This window comes from Pomacea canaliculata, linkage group LG14 (assembly GCF_003073045.1).
Source record: "Pomacea canaliculata isolate SZHN2017 linkage group LG14, ASM307304v1, whole genome shotgun sequence".
Taxonomy (NCBI): Eukaryota; Metazoa; Mollusca; class Gastropoda; order Architaenioglossa; family Ampullariidae; genus Pomacea; species Pomacea canaliculata.
Genome location: NC_037603.1, coordinates 17,837,904 through 17,859,445, shown reverse-complemented (window position 1 = coordinate 17,859,445; position 21,542 = coordinate 17,837,904). Strand labels below are relative to the sequence as shown.

Below are 21,542 nucleotides of genomic sequence, written 5' to 3'. Positions count from 1 at the left end.
GTTCGCTGAATCGTCAGGCTCTGGAAGATTATGAAGAAAATTATGTGCGTATTTTAATTGATTACTATATTGCATTGGATTAATAGTGTCGTTTTGTCTGAGCCTATGTTCTTGTTCTTGGATTTACCATTTACCTTCCGTATAAAGACCAAACCGAACTTGTATGTTCTTCCCACTGCAAAGCTAGTGGTTAAAGTCGGCCCCAGGCTGGGTCTTTGTTACTCCCAGGTTGCTGTGGGATGTCAGGTGGATGATTTTAGACCCCATATTGTTGTGTTTGGTGTGTTGACATCCCGATGCATGTGATCTGTCTAGTGGACTGGTGTTAGCACCTTAGTGCTGTTGTACGTGTGTACCCCCGACTACTGTGATGATTTGTCCAGTAGACGGAATTTTTGGCCCACCGAGACAGGATCGGAGGAATTTGCGCCAATCAGAGTGCTGCGACTATGCCCTATTAGGTCGTTCGAAAGTTAGCGCGGGAAAAACCTACGTCTGTAGCTGAAGACCGTAGAGTACCAATTGCTATCACCAAGCAAACTCCGAAATGCGACGGAAATTTGCACTGCGTGCGTCAACAATTCTGTGGTTGGCACTGAACATTCAGGGTTAAAGGTATGTTAATATGGTATTTAATGTTATTAGTATGTTAGCCTTCATTATTATATCAAGAGCTGTAGACTTGCCGTTCTTTATTTTTTGCACGAGATCGTTGCGTGGTTTTCTGGAAAGTTCCTTTTCCAATTATATATTGCACGTGTACATAGAATTATTGCTGGTATATATAAATAGATTAATAAATCTATTGTTGTATATATCAAAAACGCGAAGAATCTCAGGCGAATTTCATACATCTTGTGCTGTGTTTATTGCATAGTATCCATTAGCTTTTTTTCGAATAATAGTGATACGTGGGTTCTGATTTAGTGTTTTAGTATTGTCCATATTGTGGGGTGCGAGGAGTGCGAGCGTGTGAGTCGTGGCGGAGTGGTGCTGTGTGCAGAGGTGGTGGCGGTGATGTCAATTGCTACTGTGAGAATAACCTGTTTCCAAGAATGATGTGCAAAGTGCAAAATTAACAGTTTTCAGACTTCTTCAAAGTCTCTTTTGAGAGTAGGCGGAAAAGACCCTGCTCTGTCAACTATTGATCATCTACAAGTACTTGTATGATTGCCATTTTTATTGTATTTCGCATAACACAACTTCATAGATATTAGACACTCTCAAACAGTTATTGATTGGTTTGTCCCTTCAAAGTCAGTAATGTTGTGTTTTTGCCTGATATGTATATGTGTGTGGGTGGTGATCTATAGAAAAGAAAAGACCTTGAGCCTACAATTCATGGATCGTTTTGTTTTGTATGAGCATTTATGTGATCAACTTATATGTACGTTTAGCTATATATGTAGTGCTCCGCTACTTATATAATGTGCTATGTGTGTATATGGTTTGTTCTGTGTACCTAAAAAAAATCTTACAAAAATTTCTTGGCGGCAAGACTAATACATATATTTACACTTCAAAGTTGACATCCTTTCACAAAGCACAGATTCAGGATTCTAAAATTGTTGCTCCTTTTTGTTGGTCTTGTTTTTATCTAGGCGTGATTTCAGGTATCATCACTCCACTCCAGCTAGATCATCAACTGCTGAGGCTCGAAGGCCTTTAAAGAACACCGATGCCTGCGCACAACATTCTGACTGCTTTTCAGACAACGATTTGTGTTGTGATCCTGTATACAAAATGAAAAGCAGGCTAACAGCTCTTGTTCCCGATTTAAAAAGAAATTGGACACTTTACGGAGTACACAAAGACCTCTAGCAACTACATTTAAATGTGGCGTAAAATTATGCATGCTTTGTGAAACAACTCATATTATAAAGACTCGTGGTCAAGAATGTTCAGTCAACATTTGTATAGCTTGTAGTTCTGTTCTTATTATGTGTGTCTAGAGTGAACATTCTTTGTTGTTTTATGTGTCATTTGTTTCAACTGCTTGGCATTTCTTACCTGTTTTATGGTCATAACGACATCATCACAGCAGATTATCCTACTTGTTTTTACAAATAAAACGCTGGAAACCATGCCAAGCTCCCCAGCCTTCAGCTCTGATCAAGACAGGAGAAACAGCAAGTTAATCTAGAATCAGCTGATGTTACAAGAATATGCATCAAGTATTGCTCTAGAAATGTATAATCTGCCTTAAGTAAGACATGGTGGATTATCATGTTACATCTCAGCTGGACGAGATGTGCGTCCTGCTCGAGATCGAAAATTTTTCTATTGAATCATTATCTATCAGTTTTGAGAATAGTTTAGTAAATATCCAGACATAAACTGAGAGAACTTGTCAACAATAGTACTTAGTCAGCTAAGATGTTATAAAGGGAAAATGAAACCATTTTCCAATAAGGTGTAGAAGAATCAAAGGCTTTAAATAACCATTGTCAATTATCATTGTGTTAGGCATATAAATGCAAAGCTTTCCCCTTTTTCTTGAATTGATGATCTATATTGTTATAGCTAGCCCGCCAGCGCAACTGAGATTTAGTAATCAATATATAAACAAAATTAGTAATGCTGCTTAAATCTATTTCTCATTTCATTTAGATGTGTGCAAGCGTGGACTCCTGCTTCCTTTAACTGGTTTCCTGTTTTTTCTAAACAGTGATACCAGAAAAGTGGAAAGGAAAAGTTCCTAGAACCTCCTCTTCATTTTGATGCCCAATTCACCAGTGCTTTGATGGCTTTGTGATATGTGTCTTTGCACTAGTATGATACATATTGAGGAAGATTCAACTTTCCCCTGCCCCCCAAGCATACGCTCAACTTGCAGAATAAAGTGAGTTGATATAACCCCCATGCCATTGTCAGTGCTTTCATAGTGAATGGTTAGAATTGGTCATCTGCTAATAATGCCACAAGGAAACCAGAGGAAAACTAATTTAATATTCACTGCTACACAAAACAAGAAAACATGGCTACATGAATCGTTGGGACTTAAATATTGTGGTTTGGAATGGTAGGAATTGTCAATGGTGCTGTAAATAAACTTTTTATTTTTTTTTACAAAATCGTGAAGACAGGACTGGAGACGTCACCACGCATGCGTCAAGATGAAATTCAATCAAATTTGCAGCAACTTTGGTTGAAAGTCCGTATAGTTGAAATACAGAGACAGTTTGAGACTACTAAATAAAATCGTATATAGTAAACTGTTACTTAATTGCCGATCAGCGCTTCTGCTAACTTCAGAATGTTTAACGCACCTGTGTTCATAGAACAACTGAAACTGAGCAACAGTTTTGCTTAAAATACTGAAGTGCCCTCCTTTTTTCATTTCACTTTTCATGGTCAGATATCGGAATTCTAATTTACACGTAACTGGCCGCCTCTTTCTATTTACAATGCATTGAAAACGAGAATAAGTTTATTGGTTGATTTTAATCCTTAACACTAAGCAGTTGTTAAAGTGTGAGAACCTGTTAAAGTGTTCCGCTTATACTATGATCAATATCAGACTTTTATCCTGTGTTTACTATGGTGTTTCAATGGGCTTAGTTGTCGAATCCATATGCATTACTGCTCTGCTCCTCTGGTACTGCTTTGGGCTTAATTATCTTTAATCTTTATTGCGTATTAACGGGCATGTTATTCTAAGTACTATGCAGATGCCTGATTGTAATGGTTGATGGGATCTTCTGTATTTGATCTATAGATTTCAGAAAATGGATATGAATAAAATATGATGTAAAACTATGTAGTTTTTGTGCGGGTAAGATCACGGCAGAGTCCTGACAGTGAATATAATATAACCTAACTAAGCCTTCATAGTGTTCATGATGTATTTTCATACTTACAGTCACTCTTAACGAATATTTCTATTTTTCTCAGAAAGGATCCCTCTTACATCTCCATACGTACGGATGAAGACAAGCAAAAAGTGGTCATAACGGGTCACACTTCCTGATGATTATGCCACTCGTCTGGGGCATATGCGTGTGTGTCTTATGATTTACTCTCGCCGGTCAACGGTCGTAAAGGGATTCAGGTAAGTTGGATTTCAGCTTGACTTGCTGCCTCTGTCACTCTGTAACATTGCCATGCAGCAAATGTCTATATTGACTATGTCCTTTGTCCTCAATATTTGCACGGGTGCTCTAATTCTGTATTCTTAATATTTGAAAGGGTGATCTTTTCGTGTTGATTGATTTCATTTTTTTTTCATCAAGCCTGATTGACCTGGCAGTGTCAAAGGACTGTAAGTTACTATGTAAGTGCTATGCAACTGTAAATATCAGAGCTGAAAAGCGAGACACGAGTAGATAGTGTCATCGACGCGTTGTACAGTCGTGGCATCAGCAAGACTCAGATGCAGGAAATACAGGCAGCCACGGAGACGTGCAAATGGATATCTCCATCTTCGCGAGTACGAATAGCTTTTCGTTCGCAGCAAAGCTTAACCGGTGTTAATAACTAAATATAAAATATACATGCCAAGGTTTAAGAAATTATCCCACAGTACAGTAAGTAAATAAAGTGCACTACAGCAGAAGGCATCATTGACAAATTTAAATTAGAAAAAAACTTCTCATCTTTTTGATGCTTGCACTTTTTAAAACATGAAATATAATACAGCAAGACACTGCAAAATAAAGAGAAACTTGATAAATGACTATTATAGAGGACTATAATAGTCATTTATCAAGTTTGTCCTTAGTACATTTAACATTTGATGAGATATGATATATGAGATATGCTTTGCGTATTTTCCCAGCAGTTCATATTGCATTTTGAGATCAGCTGTTCGTAAAATCCATTGTTATTTTTGAAAAGTTTAAAAGAGCAGACTCCACTGTCTTCATCAGTGACTTCAATCAGAAACTGGACAAGGCTACAAATAAATAATGGTGTCGACGTTTTATTGGATTGCTTAGCACAGATGTAGATGTGCTGTGTGTGTGTCCCTGTGTGTGCGCCTGCGTGCGTGGTTTTTACTGCGGCAGTTTCATGAAAATGTGACTAATAATGACTCACTCTCAATTTAACGTCGCCCGCCTTCAGCGTCTCTGGGGTAAAAGATGAGTCACGTTTTCTGTCACTTCAGTTTGTAGTTCAATGTATTTCTTTCTCATCTTACTCCATTTTACACATTATGTCTTCATTTCGTCTCTGTTTGCGTCTTGTTCTTTTGTGACTGTCCATGCATATCTGCTAACTAAATATGCACCAAATTAGGGAAATTGTAAAGAAATTTATTTATATTTAATTTTCCTCTGAGTTTTTACTTTATACTCATCACACAGGTTGATCTTCAGCAAAGGGATTCAAAGCTCTGCAGCATTGTAACAGATCCACACATTACAGGACTGGAGGACAAGAGGTTAGAGGCTGTAAATTTGGAATTAAAGTAGCATTAGTACTGTATATTTTTGTAAGCTTTTCTAATGTAGTAAAAAACAATAATGTAGCAAACTCTAAAAAAACCCAGTTTTGTTTGTTCCAGAGTATTCCATCTGTATAGAGTGGGTGACTACACTGCCTATGAAAATGTCGCAAGGGATTTTGAGGTAACGTGCAGCTGAATACCTCTACTGTATTTCGTGTATTTTGTTCTCGCTGTTTCATGAAAGGTCATACTATTTTCATTTTCTATGGAGCCAGGAAGAGCCACACAACAAGGTTTATTTGTTGGTTCTCTGAATCGAAGCAAAAGAAATACAATCTGAAAGTTAACACTTCAGGTGAAACCACAGCGACATTACAACAGATCACTCCATCCTATCAACGACACTAACATTCTATAGAATTACTTACTAGAGAAGTCAAATGATAAGTTTGCATTTTGACCTTTCTGTTTTTCCTCCCTACTTAGGTTCGATTCGGACGTGGCTTGCTACAAAGAGCTTCGAGACAGGGCGGTAACTGTATCTGTGGAGTTGCTGGTTCGTGATGAAGGACGATCTGATCACTGTCAATTGGCTTATATTCGATCGGCTCTCATGGGCGAGACGTGTGGGTCGCCGGAGAATCACCGAAAGAGCACGTGCTCCAGGCCTCTAGAGAAGCAGGACTATACTTCAAGCTACGGATGGATCGAATGATAACAGTAATTCATCTTCCCTTAAATACTACTCTCTCTTTTTTCTTTTGGGTTACTGGCTCTTACTTGAGAAAGTTCCTTGAAAGGTTCTCTATCCATTTCCTTTATCGGGGTTAGTGTATTCACTAGCAGTTTTATTCTCTATGGTCTTATGTGGAAGTCTTAATGGGGAAAGTAACAATCGCCCTAATTGGTGTCTATGGTCGCTTGTTGACAAGCCTGAGGCCCATCATGTAAAAAAAGGGTATGGGGCGTATGCGCCAGTGTAGAGGTGTGATATGAAGTAAGAGCAGAGAGGTGTTATACGTGGGAGACAGCCTTAAGGTTACAGTAAGCCAAGCACGACCAGACGTCTGGAGGAAGCGTCAACGACGTCTAGGAAGAGAGTGACACCTCTGGGTCCGCCAGGTAGACAGGAAGGGGGATTAGTCATCTGTCTACCACGCGACTGTAGGCGGGGCGGAGTTGGGTGGTCGTTTTCTTGTAGATGTTGGCTACTTGATTAGTGAGCGACTAATGGCATCGCTCGCTGTATGTGTCATTGCGAATGTGCAAAGCAAAACAGGGAACGAAGAACCGGTAAGACACGTGCGACGTCAGAATGGACGGAGCAACTGGTCAGCAGTCGAAGACTTCAGAATCTCCAACGCCAACTTTACATGTACCTCGAGACCGGGTCAAGCCAAGAGGGCAAGACGACTCGGGAGGAAGGACGTTGGGTTAGAAAACCTTGAGCAAGAGGGGCAAGTCAGTAACGAGGAACTGTCAGGACTGCCTGCTGTCGTCATGGAAATCAAAGGGCTACGTGACCAAGGCTTTTACTACCTGTGAGAGGTAGACGTTCGACGCCATGGCCAGAAGTCGTCCTTCTCAAAGGAGGAGATCGTCTGCTGGGTTCGCCGCACGCTAAAGAACAGGAGAACTTTGCATCAAGATGGTGTTCGTTCGGCGACTGTACGTGGCTTTGCAGTAGTCGAAGACATGACGTGTGTGTCCCTGGACTAGGACAGGCTCGACTCTGTGTCGCCGGGAGAGCAGTTCTCGTTCTCTGATGTGGTAGGTAGATCGCATAAGAAGGACGACGGACAGGCAGAGCAACAGTTTCAAGGACAAGTAATCGGAGTGCCGTGACTGTCGGATGGAGTATAGGATAGGTCTCAACTAAACCACCATCGTGCACCCTCTTATACAAGAACAGCTTTACCATCAGAACTAACTTGATGTCGGTGTGAGAGTAAATTGCTGATTTGAAGAGACTGCCGCTGATCCCCTCTATCTCCGACCTCCCTGTACAGAACTCGTCGCTGGTAAAAGCTAACCGTCCGGTAATAATACCAAGAGTAGGCTTAGAATATTGCCTGGGTCATTTTATTGTATTATTTGAATGTTTTTTGTTATTAACTAGTTTTATACGTTACATCTCACGTCGAGTTTTGTGTTTGGGGACTATGCAGGGACTTAGATTGGGGGCTCGTGAGCCGTGTAGTGAACTGTGTAATCGACGTGTGATTATTTATCATACGTATGGTTCTCCTGCAACTTATGTTGACGTGGGAAGTGAGAATAAATTTAACTCTCGCCCACGTGCTTGGTTTCCCGGAGCCACTATTCACGTCATGGCTTAAAAACGAGGAATACTGCAACATATATTGTTGTTTGCTTGGACTTAGTGATGAGTCAAAGTTTATGTTCTAGGCTTTATGGAGAGGATATAGCAGTAGATAGGACTGTTGAGCAATATTCATGATGGTGCCTGACAAATCCATGATACACTTGCGAAGTATGTCTTCCTGTCATCTCGTGTGTGTTCTGTTCAGTCTCCACACAATAACCACTTTCTCTTTCTCCTGATTCTTGCTTGTAGCTTTTCAAGGTGTTGTTTCCAGATTTGTTTCTTGTTTTTGTTGGGTGTTGGGGGGTTGGGGGTTGTTACGCCGTCTCTCGTGGTTCCTGTACAATCACTTTAGTGGAATGTTTTTTTTTACGAACTCCTCTTGGTTTTGTTTTTTTTTCAAACTAGTTCACTATTCGTTGAGTGAGTGAGAGAGAGGCCACTGCTAATCTTTTTTGTTTACATACATGAGCGAGGGACCGCTAAACACATGGGTACTTCTACTCTCACGCAAACGTTTTGTTTCTTTTTTTTAAATATATATATTTTCCCATCTATTCATTAGGTTACAGTTTGAAAACAGTTTTCTGATCTATGACTGCATTTCTAATTTCCTTAAATATAACAAGAAAACCTAAAATAAATTAAAAAAAAATAAAATGAAAATCAAATAAAGCTAGTTAAACAAAACTTTTGGACTATGAAATTTATTTTAATATTTCTAGAGTTAGGGTAATAACTGCTAGAGATTTAGGTCTTACTCTTCAGTTATGCAATGCCCTCGCCTACAGCTCCAGTATATCGTTAGTTGTATTAAAAAACTGTCATCGTGACACCAGCTTCCTTAATTGGCTTAATTTTTTTTCTCGATGCATCATTTACTTTACTATGGCCTATTGCCATGTGTTACAAACACAATCATGCTGAAATATAACGCTTGATACAGCTTATATTCTTTTTATCGGCAGCTGTATTTTCCGTCCAGTTCTGAGATTAAAATTACCGCATCGGCAGAGCTTGATGGTCATCTCAACCTCTACATCTCTGTTCCTGGCATCGACTACCTCAATGGAAGAGGCTTGTGCGGGACGTTTGACAACAACCCCAACAACGACCTGACCCACCGGTCTGGCTTTGTGGACACAATGCCTGCAGACGATGTACCGGAGGCTTTCACAGAGTCCTGGAAGTAAGGACTGTTGTTTGTTTTTCCCGACGTGTAGATAACATCCGTTTACAGATGCTTTTTGAATATTGTTTTCACGTTGAAACACATAATATCGTGAATTTATAGTTTAGCTTTGGAGCATCATTATAATTTCAGGAACAATGACAGCACAAGCTTGTTCAGGATTGTACCTCCAGAAACTGGGGAGTCGTACGTGCCTCAATACTGCAAATGCAATAACGACGGCAGTGGAACTGTGAACTGTACTTACCAGGGAGACATAATGGGACACGCACTAACGGTTAGCTAATATCGTTGGTCATTTTTCATCTATTATTTACAATGTAACTTTGCTATAAAAATGATTATTGTTCAGGAAAATATTTTGGGTAACGAATATTCAGCTTATCAGAATTATGTTTCTATAATTCTTATTACGGAAAAAGTTAATACCTAGTTAGGAAATAATAGAACCACACTACCTAATTTTCTAAAAAATAGACTCATTTTTACAACGACATTTGTTTTCGATCAGTGTTGTCAATATAACAAAACGAACAGAGAAAATATATAAACAAGTAAGTTGTATAGTGCTGACTTAATGAAACTGATGACAGTATAATGAAAAAGTAAGTTGTATAGTGCTAATGTAATGAAAATTATGGTAGTATCATAAAAAAGTAATATGTTCCCAATCAGGAAGAAAGGGGATGTACATTGAGTCATTGGTTGCTGTCGTATTCCCAGATAGAGCAACCTAAATGGTTCGTGTTTCTTGCAGATATCAATAGATATAGGCGATATAAAACGAACCTACTGCGATTGGTATACTAGCATGACGCAGTTCACTGTTAACGGCGCTCGTTGATCGCAGGTGTGAATCGCGTACTTTATTACCGGATAATTAATTAACGGATGTATTTTAGAAGCTGAAGTATATTTATCAATAGCTGCAACAAAAAACAAAAACAAAAACGTGAACTTTCGGGTTGGTCTTTGATTAAAGTTCTAACGTGATGCAACGTTGTTAAATAACTGGTTTGAACTGGATAGTAAATACTGTAAATTCTGAACGAAAAACACTACTCAATCACAGGTTTCTGAGATACACGCTTAAAAATTCTCCAAGAAAAATAAAAAATTGAACCTGTGACGTCACAACGTTCTTTTCTTTAATCGTAAACAGCACAACTAAATCTGCCTCTTTGCAGGTCCTGTATACATTTAATGGTATTAAAATTGTGTTTAAGTACTTAATAAAATTAATTGTTGTGTCACGGACCAGTTCGTGCCTCCGTGTTTTTCAGATTAGTTTAACCCCTTTACGATTTACGGACTGCAAGTGTATGTTGAATGCTTTGCTGAATGGATGCAAATATTAGATGGGAAAGCGTTAACTGTGACACAAAGTGTTCGATGAACCCAGTTCACCAGTAGATTTTTGGCGGGAACAGGTAGGAAATGTACTCAGGCCCGGAATACTGAAGGAAGAAGACGTGCTTGAGTCACGACATGTGAATCTCCCGAGTTGAGAATGCATTGTAGAGCAGGGGAGTGTCCATCGACGCTGGATGCAGCGCGGTACTGACCCTTGTGGGTTTTAATTGTATGGGCTGAAAACACTGGGGCCCTTCTGGATAAGGAAGAATTGCCTCCCAAGACCATTCCTTGATCGCTTTTGGTCCAGCACCCAGTAGCACGTGGGCTAGGAGCACCGTTAGCCCTGTGACGTCACCGTGGACTACCTCCTCTGTGACCCCGGCAACTGCCTCAACGACACGACCAGTGTAAGGCTTTCGTGTGTGTATTTGTGTTAGTGGATTCTAGTTGGCTGGACATGTCAACAACCCTAAGAGGGACGATGAACTGTAAGGTACGCAACGATTGCTAGAGCGGTCATAAGTTAGATAACAGAACTGGAACTTCGTTGCTAAACAGAAGAGAGTGCAATGCGTGAAATCTTCTTACTTGGATTGTAAGATTGGACTATGTTGTGATTGATCGGAGAAGTGCTCAGGATGTAAACATGGCGTGCATCGTTTAGAATTTCGTCGCATTTAGAACAAGGTGTTGAGGCGAGTTGTGTACACATGCGTATTGGTCTTGTAGTCCTGAGCCACTCGACATCGAAATGAACAAGATTTGGGCAGCCTCAGGCAATAATTTTTTGTGTGTTGGAAGAACTCGCTTTTGTCTGGCGTGAGTGTTGTTAAGCCACCCGTGCCGTGACATGTTGAGTATAATTGTTGGAGAAAACTAATTTTTAATACACTCACCGACAGTTCCTAATTATTCAACAGCTCTAATTATGAAATATTCTTTCAAACAGATTCTTTTACACAATTTAATTGCTAACAGAAAAATACAAGAGTTCATATTTCGGCACATGGTCACTTTTTTATCGTTCACACTTGATAGTGTTCTTTTACAATACTACGAATTATCTGAAAAATCATTGACGCCTCCACTAGGAGACAAACGTTAAAACAAATTGGCGCTGCCTCTTGGGGTCGAGCGATCACAAATTCCCTAACCCAAAGTCAATAACATTGTTATTTGTGATTATTTACTTTCGTTTTAAAAGTGCCTGTTTAAAGGAAATTTTCTACATGAGTACACAGTGAAACATCACCATCAGCGAAACCCCGCATTTTAACGCTGAGGATGGGGAAGTGTGACACGTGACGTCATAAATTCTCAGTCTTTTCCGGTGTCATCATCTGATTGTTATCGCCAAACATTTTCTCTTCCATCATATATTCGTTAGCTGCACTTTCATTCACCGGTCTTTGTCCTATGTTGGCCCTGGAATTCGGAATAACCATGACTATGTTTTTTTATTTGAGTGTGAATGCAAAAGATATGCTTTCGGAGTTGACAAACGGGTCTGAGAAGTATGGTATTACTTGTTTGATATGAAGATATATGTATATAGAGACTTTTTAAAAACTAAATGAGCTCCGCTGTACAGATGATGCTTGTTTGTCATAAATCTTCTCCTCATCGTTGGCATTTTTATCTCCCTTTTCTTTAAAGAAAACTGATGTTGCGATAGCTATTCTCTCAGTGACATGACTTTTTAATTTGGATGTGAAGTGTCCTGGCTGCCAAGACACCACAATCAAAAGTGTTTCTTTGGGCGGTGGACGGACGTCCAAAAGAAGAAAAAGATCTGTAAGTGGTAAAGCATACGTCGACTCCGATGAAACAGACCAAGTTTACGACCCTAACGATTATGCAGGTAAAAGTGTGTTTTAATTTTTGTAATTAAATCACTGTTACCATGGTTGTGTTTGTCTGGGATGATGATGTAGATTATGGAGATTGAAGCAAGAGAGTGCATTTAAGGGAAGCATAACAGGTTGAATAGGGAGAAGGCAAGATGGGGTTAGTTAAAGGTGATTAGCTCTGATGTTCCAGACTTCCGACCACCAACTCTGTCATGGCCGACACCGACTGGCATCAACGAGAGTCAAGCAGAGAACTACTGCTCCACCGCCTTGAGACAGTCTCAGCTCTGGTCTTACTGTCAGGACAAAACTCATGAGATTCAAGGGCTGATTGTAAACTGCAAGATCGATATTTTGGTGAATTTTCAACACTTAAAATTGACAAAAGTCTTTTTAACTTTATGCGAACTACTTTCTGACTATGCAGGAACTCTATAACACACATAACGCATTTCTCTATCTATCACATTAATAGTTGTAATTTAAATATTGTTTGTTGTGGATTTTACTCTCATTCTGACCTCCAGGTAGCTGGTAATTATACAGGAACGGAGGCCATCGTGGAAGCTTTCCTGACAATTTGCAAGGTGGAGTTAGCCAAGGACCCGGATAACTATGTAAGTACACTCACCGGAGAGAGTGTCGTGAAGCCAGAGATCTCTGACGACGTCTGCAACCCTGTGTGCTACATCAACGGACGATGTGACCGAGGGCGCTGTGTGTGCATTAGAGGCTTTATCGGCGATAACTGTCAGATAAAAGATGAACAACCTAAATTGCTAGGCATCCGAGGGTGAGGAACAAAACGCTGCTGCTGCTCCAGATGATGATTGATTAGATGGTCGATTGGATAATGGATGATGGTCGATTGGATGATGGATGACGATGTTCTTAAAACCCACAGATTGTGTTTTTTTAAAATAAATTATTGTGAAGAGAAAGAAGATAGGTACAGACTAAATTATCATAAATACGAAATCCTATCACAAACATTCTATAAGAATCTTTCGCAAACAAACTAGAGAAATATTTAAATGCCAAAAAAACACAAAAAGATATGATTAGTAGAAAACATTAAAAGCACGGCGTCACGACGCTCACCCTGTACTGAGCTTCTTGTTGGAATATAAAAGGAACACAGCAAATTAAACAGTACACGCATTACTACAACATGTGTTCATATTATTTTGTACAAGGTCCAGTTTTTGTGACTTTCATGAAAGTCCATGCAAACAAGTCTTCATCAACGCTGAAAATATTCAGAATACGGCGACGATGGCATGTAAAATTCAAGAAATTCTGGTAAGGCTTTGGAGATGCTTAAAGCTAAGTAGACATTTCTATAATAAATTCTGTAATAATTTGTTTGCATTGAAAAATGAAGATTTTATTAGTTTAATAACAAATAGAATGTTATATTTCTAGGACGATGGATCAGTTCTTGAACGGGCTTCTATGGAAGAAGCTGTTTTCCTGACTCTTAACAAACTGAGATGCGCTTTGCCTGATGCTGGCATCGAAACAGGTGAATAACCCGTAACGAGCTTTTCATTCTCTTCTGATTGCATAGTTCCTGTCATTCGATCTTTTCTAACACTTACACTTGTCCTAAAGACGTTTAGTTGTCCGTGGACCGTCTTGATTCTACAGGCAATACTTGGAACGAAGAAACAAAACGTCTGGCTTTTCAAAGACCACTTCTATGATGTCCATACAAGAATGTTGACAGTAAGAAAGTGAAGATGTTGCTGGACGATCTAACATTAATGACTTTGATGATTATAATAAAAGTTGTCTATGGTGAGTTGAAGGTACTGATATTGATATTGTTTTTATTTTCAGAGAAGTCTGTTAAACGGTTTTTTATCACGGCTACGATCGATGGCAGTCGCTATAGCAACGCAGTGAACATGACTGTCTACGACTCAATCTGTCAGAATTGCACACAGGAGGGATGCTGGAAACTGGTGGGTTTCTTCTGTTTTCTGTTCTTCATATTTACAGTCAGAGTTCCGAATGTATTCGTCTTCCTCTGCCCTTCGCTTTTACATATTCTCAGCTTCTGATTATACACGTTCAGCTCCTCAGCGTATACAGTCTTTCTTAAAAATCATTTCTTAGCATATCATTTTTAGAAAATAAATATTGTACCTCTCTTGTTTATTTATTTCATGATTAACAACTAAATGAATGAAAATTATCTTCTTTTCCATAGTTTAAAAAAAGAAACCCTTCCGAAAATGAAATTATTATAAGCAAGGTTTCTCGACTGTAGTCGGTTCTAAGAGATCACTTCTAGCGTTTTGTGTCTCCAGCCAGACACGTGTCTGATCAACAACCTGTGTTTCCAAGATGGAGAACTCAATCCGAACGATAGCAAACAGGTCTGCAATGTTTCTGCTAGCACAATGGATTGGTCTCCCGTACACACAGTTGGATGTGAGGATGACATTTTGATGGTTTTATTTTTGTAATGGTTAGAGGGAGTTCGTTTGCAATACCATCCTTCTACCAGTATCCTTTAAAGTTCTAATTTACTGGCCTCGAAAAATACGGACATTTCTGAAAGAACGAAATAATGCAATATTCAAACTGCCATTGTAAATAATTGTACACCGCGTTGAATTTTAGACAACAAAATGTTTTCAGTAAGGTGTTTCAGATAAAACAACTTGTACGATCTGGTCTGATGCTATTTTCAGCGGACTATCCAGCCATCATGTCGGTCATCGTGAGCAGGTCAGGGGACAACACCCAGTTAAGATGTGTGATCAACGCTGATGCCTCAAAGCCCACAGCCAGCTTCCGGATGGCCTGGGGTATCGACGGCGACTGGCGTGAAGAGTCGGTCCTCCACAGTGGACATCTGGAGGCTGTCATCAGCATGTCGGACGTTAGTCACGCTAATCAGGTCAGTTATACATGCTTGTGTGTCTAGTGGAGACTGATAGATTTATGGAATTAGTTCACTTTAACATGAGCTTTATGCTTAATGCTACTATATATTAATGGGATAAGTATCAACTGTGTAGTTTTGTAACAGCACTTCTATCGTCATGGAATTCAGGGCTAATCCAGCGAAACACTTCGCAACCAATAGAAATCATGCATTTTGTAAACTCCAGAAACGATTTTCTGTTTCACATCGTTGATTTCCTTGTACCTTCCCTCTGTTTACATAATCTTTTGTCGTGTTTACATGAGAGGTTGGCAGCTGCAGCGCATCTCAAGTGATGGTCTCTATCAGTCTTTAGTGAATGTGAAGGTTCACGAATGTTACAGTCTTGTCGTGACCTTACCATGTGTAATTCTGTGTCAGGACTCTGGTTAGCGCAGTAAGACCACTTTACCACAGGGAAATGAGTTCTACAAATGAAATGTTGGTATTAGATTATTATCACTAGTAGTAACAAATTTAACGTGCCACAGAATACATGTGCTAATATCTACAGGTGGCGTGTCGTGCACGTTCCATGTTCACCGACAGTAATGTCTTCAGTCCTTACACCTACAGTAATGTCTTCAGTCCGGTGACAATGTCATCCACTGTGTCGTGGAGTAGGACAACCGACACACTCCACCTCACCCTCCTCACAGCTCTGGGCTTATCAGGCATGCTGTGGTCTGTATAGGAAGACTGGCAAACTATTACCTTCATCTCTTGTGAATAAATATTTACAGTTATTCAGCACTGACTGGAAACTGTGTAACTTTACAAACTACTTTAAGCTTTGAGTTTTTGTTGTACTTAACTGGAAAATATGTAATGTTCTTTTATTATGTGGCTGTATTAACCTGAAAAACTTTGATATCTTCTTATTATTCGTGTTATAATAACGGATTCTGCTTTAAGGCTTAAGGATGGTTAGAAATTTATCGCTGGTAAGACCAATCGACCGATATACCAGTAGCGTGGGAGACGAAGATACTCTAGATACAAAGATGCAAAGATGCACTATATCTATCTATATATATATATGAGTGCGATTTCGGCAAAATGCCGCAATAGCTCAAACATTCGCCAATTGTTTTTGTTTTTGTAAACAAGTCTTGTGCAAAACGTCGCAACACAGCGCAAACAGTCTCTCAAAATTTTATTTTTATAAACACAGGATTTCAGCAAAATGTTCTGAATGAAGCATAAATGACTGATGTACGCTGGTAAGGAGAAAACAATAAACGGGGACCGGTAATTTCATCCAAAAGCCATGTCGCCCCGGCTATATCAAGCTCACATCTAAGTCAAATCGACCTCGTCAGGAGAATACCGATCCACGTAAGACTACATCGTCCCAACACCAACAATCGAATTGTCTCGGTTTGATATTAGCTACATGTCTGAATATAGAACCTCTGAATTGAACAACTTTTTTTGAAAATAGAAAATCGTGTTGATGGGCTATTGTACAATTGCACATGGTATTCATGTTTTCAAGTTTAAATTCAGGTTTATGTAGCGAAATATGTCGTAGTAGGGAAGGTCTTCTTCATGAGGAAGTTTTATTGTATAACAGTATGAAGGTTGAATAAAAATTGTAGTGTTTCGGTGTAGTGGCTAAATGCTAGAAAGGTTAGACCACAGAAATGTCTTTAGGATGTCAATGTTAGCAATAAAAAGTGATTTTTTTTTTGGTTGCTTTGTATTATTCTTAGTTTTGAAGAGCAAACTAACTCTTTATGTAAATGTATGGCATAACCAATAATGTATCCTTTTGTTCTCTCTCTTTATTTTACTTTTAAGTATGTAGTATTTTAGTACCCATATAGATTTTCTCTGATAGCTATATAATACATCCAAGTTCTAAATTCGTCTGCTCTATATCTTACACATGTTGCAACATATCTTTATGTACTGCACTAAAAATATGCAAAGTCATTGTGATGTTACCCTTCTGTTAGGGGCCAATGGCCTAAGCAATAAAAAGAATATTTGAAATAAATGTATTTATATTTACCGTGTGATGATTGTGGGTTTTAAATATATGTACAGGCGCACTTATAATAAAACAATTTGTATTTTTTAGCGTTCAGTTAGCAGTAGTATAATTAGGGGAATTCTTTAAATTTTCATTTTTGTTTTTCGTATATCTTTCTCTTTCTCTCTGGTCGTGCTTATGTCATACAAGTTTCTACACACATTTTGCCACATTTTTTTTTTGGGGTGGGTGGGGTAGAGACTTATTCAGTCCTGAGAGCTCCGATAACTTTAATTGCCGTCAGCTTTTCAAACTATTTGCTGCTATCCACCTGGATAAGCGCTAAACTCGTTTAAACCCCCTCTCCGGTGCACATGCCTAAGGGATCTGGTTCCCCACAATCATTCCAGCATCCATCTTTGTTTCCTCTTATACTACAAACAATCTACATCGCGTGATAAAAGTTCTAATGTTTGTTCGTCTTCCTCCTCGAACCATCGGTTTCCTGCGACTTTCACAGACAACAGTGCCATACATTCGACATTTTCTTGGTTAGGGAAGAATTGTATACAACACGACAGGTAGGAATACAGAAAACAAGACCGTGAGCCCAGTGTTTACATTACTATACACCAGGAAGACGACGCAGTTTGCCTGTACCCAAAGTCAGTAGTGATATGTCATGGCGGCTATACACCTTTGAGCTGAATGCGTGGTCTGTATAACTCTCCGGATAGAGCGGATAAAGATCAGCTTTGCTTGCTAAAGCTCGTGTTTGTTCTGTTTCGCGCGCTTTGAAGACGACATTCCTGTCTTACGTCACACGTCGTCTGCCCACGCTAGTAGGAGAAGCTTCCTAACAACGGACATGTGTAGGTGGACGGCTGTCTGTCTGCCGAGACCAATGTTTAGCCTCTTGCGAAGTTCTCCGCTGTTAGCCTCGGCGAGCCTAAACAAAGAATGTGACTAAACCGGAAGCTCTGTATACACCAGCCTCGTTTTAGTAGTTAACTAAAAAAATCGTTTGCAAGCAGTCCAGTAATACAAGTTCGTGTTTCTAACATACTTGTGGGGCTGTTCTCTGTCTGTTCCCCCTTCTGTCCTCATGCCCGTGTTTCGTTCGGTGCAAAACCTTGGATTAAACCCTCGGATGGATTGGGGGTTGGCCATTATGGTGCATTCATTTAAAGAGCTGTGCTTTCTCAATTCTTTAGGTATAAAATGTTTTCAAAGCAATATCTCTGTGTAAAAAAGAATAAAATATTTCTCAATTTCAGCCATAGGGACAACATTATAACACAAAAAAATTAAACAAGTCAGTCACTGGTGTGATTGCACTGCTTTAGTAAATATCTTTAGTTAAAAGCCTTCTTTTACAGATGTCATTAATTATCCTAAGCAGCATGTATCTGAAATAAAACCTTCTAAGACATGAAACCACAGTAGACATTTATTAAGAACTTTATGATTGGCACACCTCAGTTATGTAATCTCATTTTGTTTTTGGTTTATCTTATGTCGACTACACATTTAAGTGTTTCGTGTTCACATTTTTAGTTTCGGAGGCATTTTCTCTAAATGTCGGCTATTATTAATATATATATATATCGATATAGAATTCTCCCATAGTGACCTTTTGCCTCAGACATCTTCCGCATTTTCGCCCTATAGTTAGGGAGCCTTCTGTGGTTGAGCATCCGATTGGCTACAGCCCTAGAATGTAGGTCACGCCTTGCGAAAAGAAGGACCACGCCCTGTCATTGCAAACCTCGTTTCAATGCCCAATGCAACTTCTGTGCAAATCTTGGAGGGTCTAGCGCAAGACATGAAAACCCGGCATAATGGGGTACATTGCAACTTGAGAAAAGTCCCTTAGGGTGCATTCGTCCGCGGCAACAACCGATCAGCTAGTTCCTGGTTGCTGGCCCAATATAAATACAAGCACACAGATTGATCCTACATCCTACCATGGGGAGTGAACACACAACCAAAAGGTTCCTTCAGTCGTTCTTGCTGGCTTCAGCAGCTCTTCATAGTAAGTTATTTTTTTACAAAATTTATTTTGTAAAGTTTGAGTAGATTTTCTACCGATTTTGTTAAAGATGGGCAATTTGCGTGATACACTGTCGGACGGATTTTGAGAAGCAAAAAAAAAAAAAATTGTGATAACTGCTAGAATTTCGGAGCGCGAGCGAGAATCGTTTTTGAAAAGACAGTGATGTTAAAGATCGTTATGAAATTTTAAAAAAACCTTCTGAACTCCACGTGTTTTTTATGACAATCCGTCAAAACATCATCTACTTCCTAGTTGTGAAGTAAGCTTTATTTTTGTGTCTCAAACACGAGAGTAGTAATATTTCTATGGCAAAAAACAACAAAAAACAACAACAACAAAAAAACAACAACTATTGAACTGAACCCTTTAAACATGTTTTAATACGTAAACCTTTTTATCTTTAGCAAATGTTACATATGATTTGATTTGCCTGGAGAAAGGTTTGGTAAGTGTGTGTGAAATAACGAAGTCTACGTGTTTAATGTTTTGCTTGTTGTTGTTATCTATAATTTTTTAAATATTTCTCAGGACATTTTATTCATGATATACTTAGGAGCAGATGGAACATTATAAATATTTTCCAAGATGAACATATATAGTACATGTTGAAATCAAGTCTTCATGTTATAAAAGCCGAGCAGGGAAAACCATTAATATTATTTCCATTATTATTTACTGAATATTATGGGCATTTGAATCTTGTTGCATCTGCTATTAAAAAGTCAGATAAACTGAATGCATAATACACAGTCAACTGTACATAGCGATTCTGTCAGAGTAAAAGTAAAGTTAAAATCAGTACCAAGTGTCCCGTGTCACCTGCCAAATTTTTGTTTCTGCAAATTAATTATCGTCGGGCCCGTCCGGTACTTCTCGGCGGATTACAATATTCGTCCTGCTTCCGCGTGCCAACAGTTGGAGTTCGCAGATGGTATATGTGGCTTCGAATCTCTGCAGCAGTTAATCTTTACGAAAGCCTTTATTTATTTACATTTTAGTAAAGCCATGAAATGATTACAGTTTTAATGTTTCTTTACAGCGACGAATTTTACGAAAGCCTTTTTAGAATCATTTTAGTTCTGCACAGCTTGAATACTAGTCATTGCAAGTCAGGTAAAATTGTCATTTACACCTGTTTAATTATAGGATGAACCGTTATTTGCTTGAATCATCACCTCACATGGTTATTTAAAATCTAATATAAGGCAGGTACAATGAAATCAAGCCTAACAATTATAATAGCGCATATAATTTTTCTTCAAAGTAAAAAAAATTGTGGTTTGGAAAGTAAAACGCTGCAAGGAGCTTACAAGGCTGTGTGTGTTTATAAGGACCATAAGAAACATTTTCATGTATTCACTAGAAGTAACCAACAAGAAAGACGTGTGTTGGGTAGAGATAAAAGGACAGTAAAATTTGACATTTAAACCAAAACAGACAAAGAAAAATAAAAGAAAAGGAAATTAGACAAAGAAAAATTAAATTGACAACATTTTATTTTTCACGATCAAAACAAAAAGAAAACAAAATTATTTTTGATTTGAAGACCTATGGCATTACCATAGTATGTATAAAAACACTATAAATTTATAATAAGAAAATCATATCAAGTGCAATAAAGAAAATTTATCTTGTGTTAAAAAGATTGTTAAGTGTTACTATATAATAAAAAATGTATATATATATGAAGTGTTTATATGTTCAGACCGAGAACAATTAAGGCTCTCAACTTCACATTTTTTTTCTACAGTCACACAGCCATACCTTTATATAGAAAGATACAATAATAATATTGGAATGCCCCCAACTAGGGACTAACAGAGGACAAAAACATTTATTATACAGTTAATTTTTATGTTATAATCTCTGTGTGCATACATGCAGTGAGTAGCCAAAGTGTTAATGTAAATTTAGGTTGGAGGCCTCTACTTCGTCTGAAAAGTTCGAGTGCGAATGTCGTTGACTGTCGGCATGGACTTTGCCCCACCCAAAACCTAAACATGTTCCTGGTCCACTTGGTTGTGGTGATTGAGAAGACTGGGTGACTAAGTGGTGTCAGGTTCAATTCAATTCAATTTAACTTTATTATCTCACTAGGAGAAATTACAAGACGTGGTAAAACAACTGGCTTATAATAAAAACTTATAATAAAAACTTAATAACAACTTAATTCCACTCAAACTATCATCTCACACAAACACCTACAGTCCATGTAAATATCCAAATAAATAAGAAACAACACTAAAACTATATTCCCAAAACCACACACCCACACCCTCACACTCACAAATCCTTACAACACTTGTTCAGTAAGACAACAGACTTGTGTATAAAACTATTCCTAGAACGGGCAGTGGAAGCTCTGGGAACAATAAAACGTCTCTTGGACGGAAGAAGGTTATAGTACTGAGCTAAAACATGTGTTCTATCTTTCACAATCGCTCTCGCTTTCCGTAC

The 21,542-nt window shown here is 38.7% G+C and overlaps 1 protein-coding gene across 3 annotated transcripts in view; it reads left to right on the top strand.

The window, feature by feature from the left end:
- LOC112555414 (von Willebrand factor D and EGF domain-containing protein-like) overlaps nt 1-21,542 on the top strand; it is a 72,146-nt gene that overhangs the window by 36,583 nt on the left and 14,021 nt on the right. Inside the window, exon 1 of one of the 3 annotated variants that reach the window (XM_025223797.1) lies at nt 18,909-19,064. The exons of the other annotated variants lie outside the window; for them this stretch is intronic. Within the exon in view, the coding sequence (XP_025079582.1) occupies nt 18,998-19,064 (67 nt within the window). The 5' untranslated portion in view covers nt 18,909-18,997. Of the gene's footprint in view, nt 1-18,908; nt 19,065-21,542 lie in introns of those variants that run through there. 3 annotated transcript variants of the gene reach the window in all.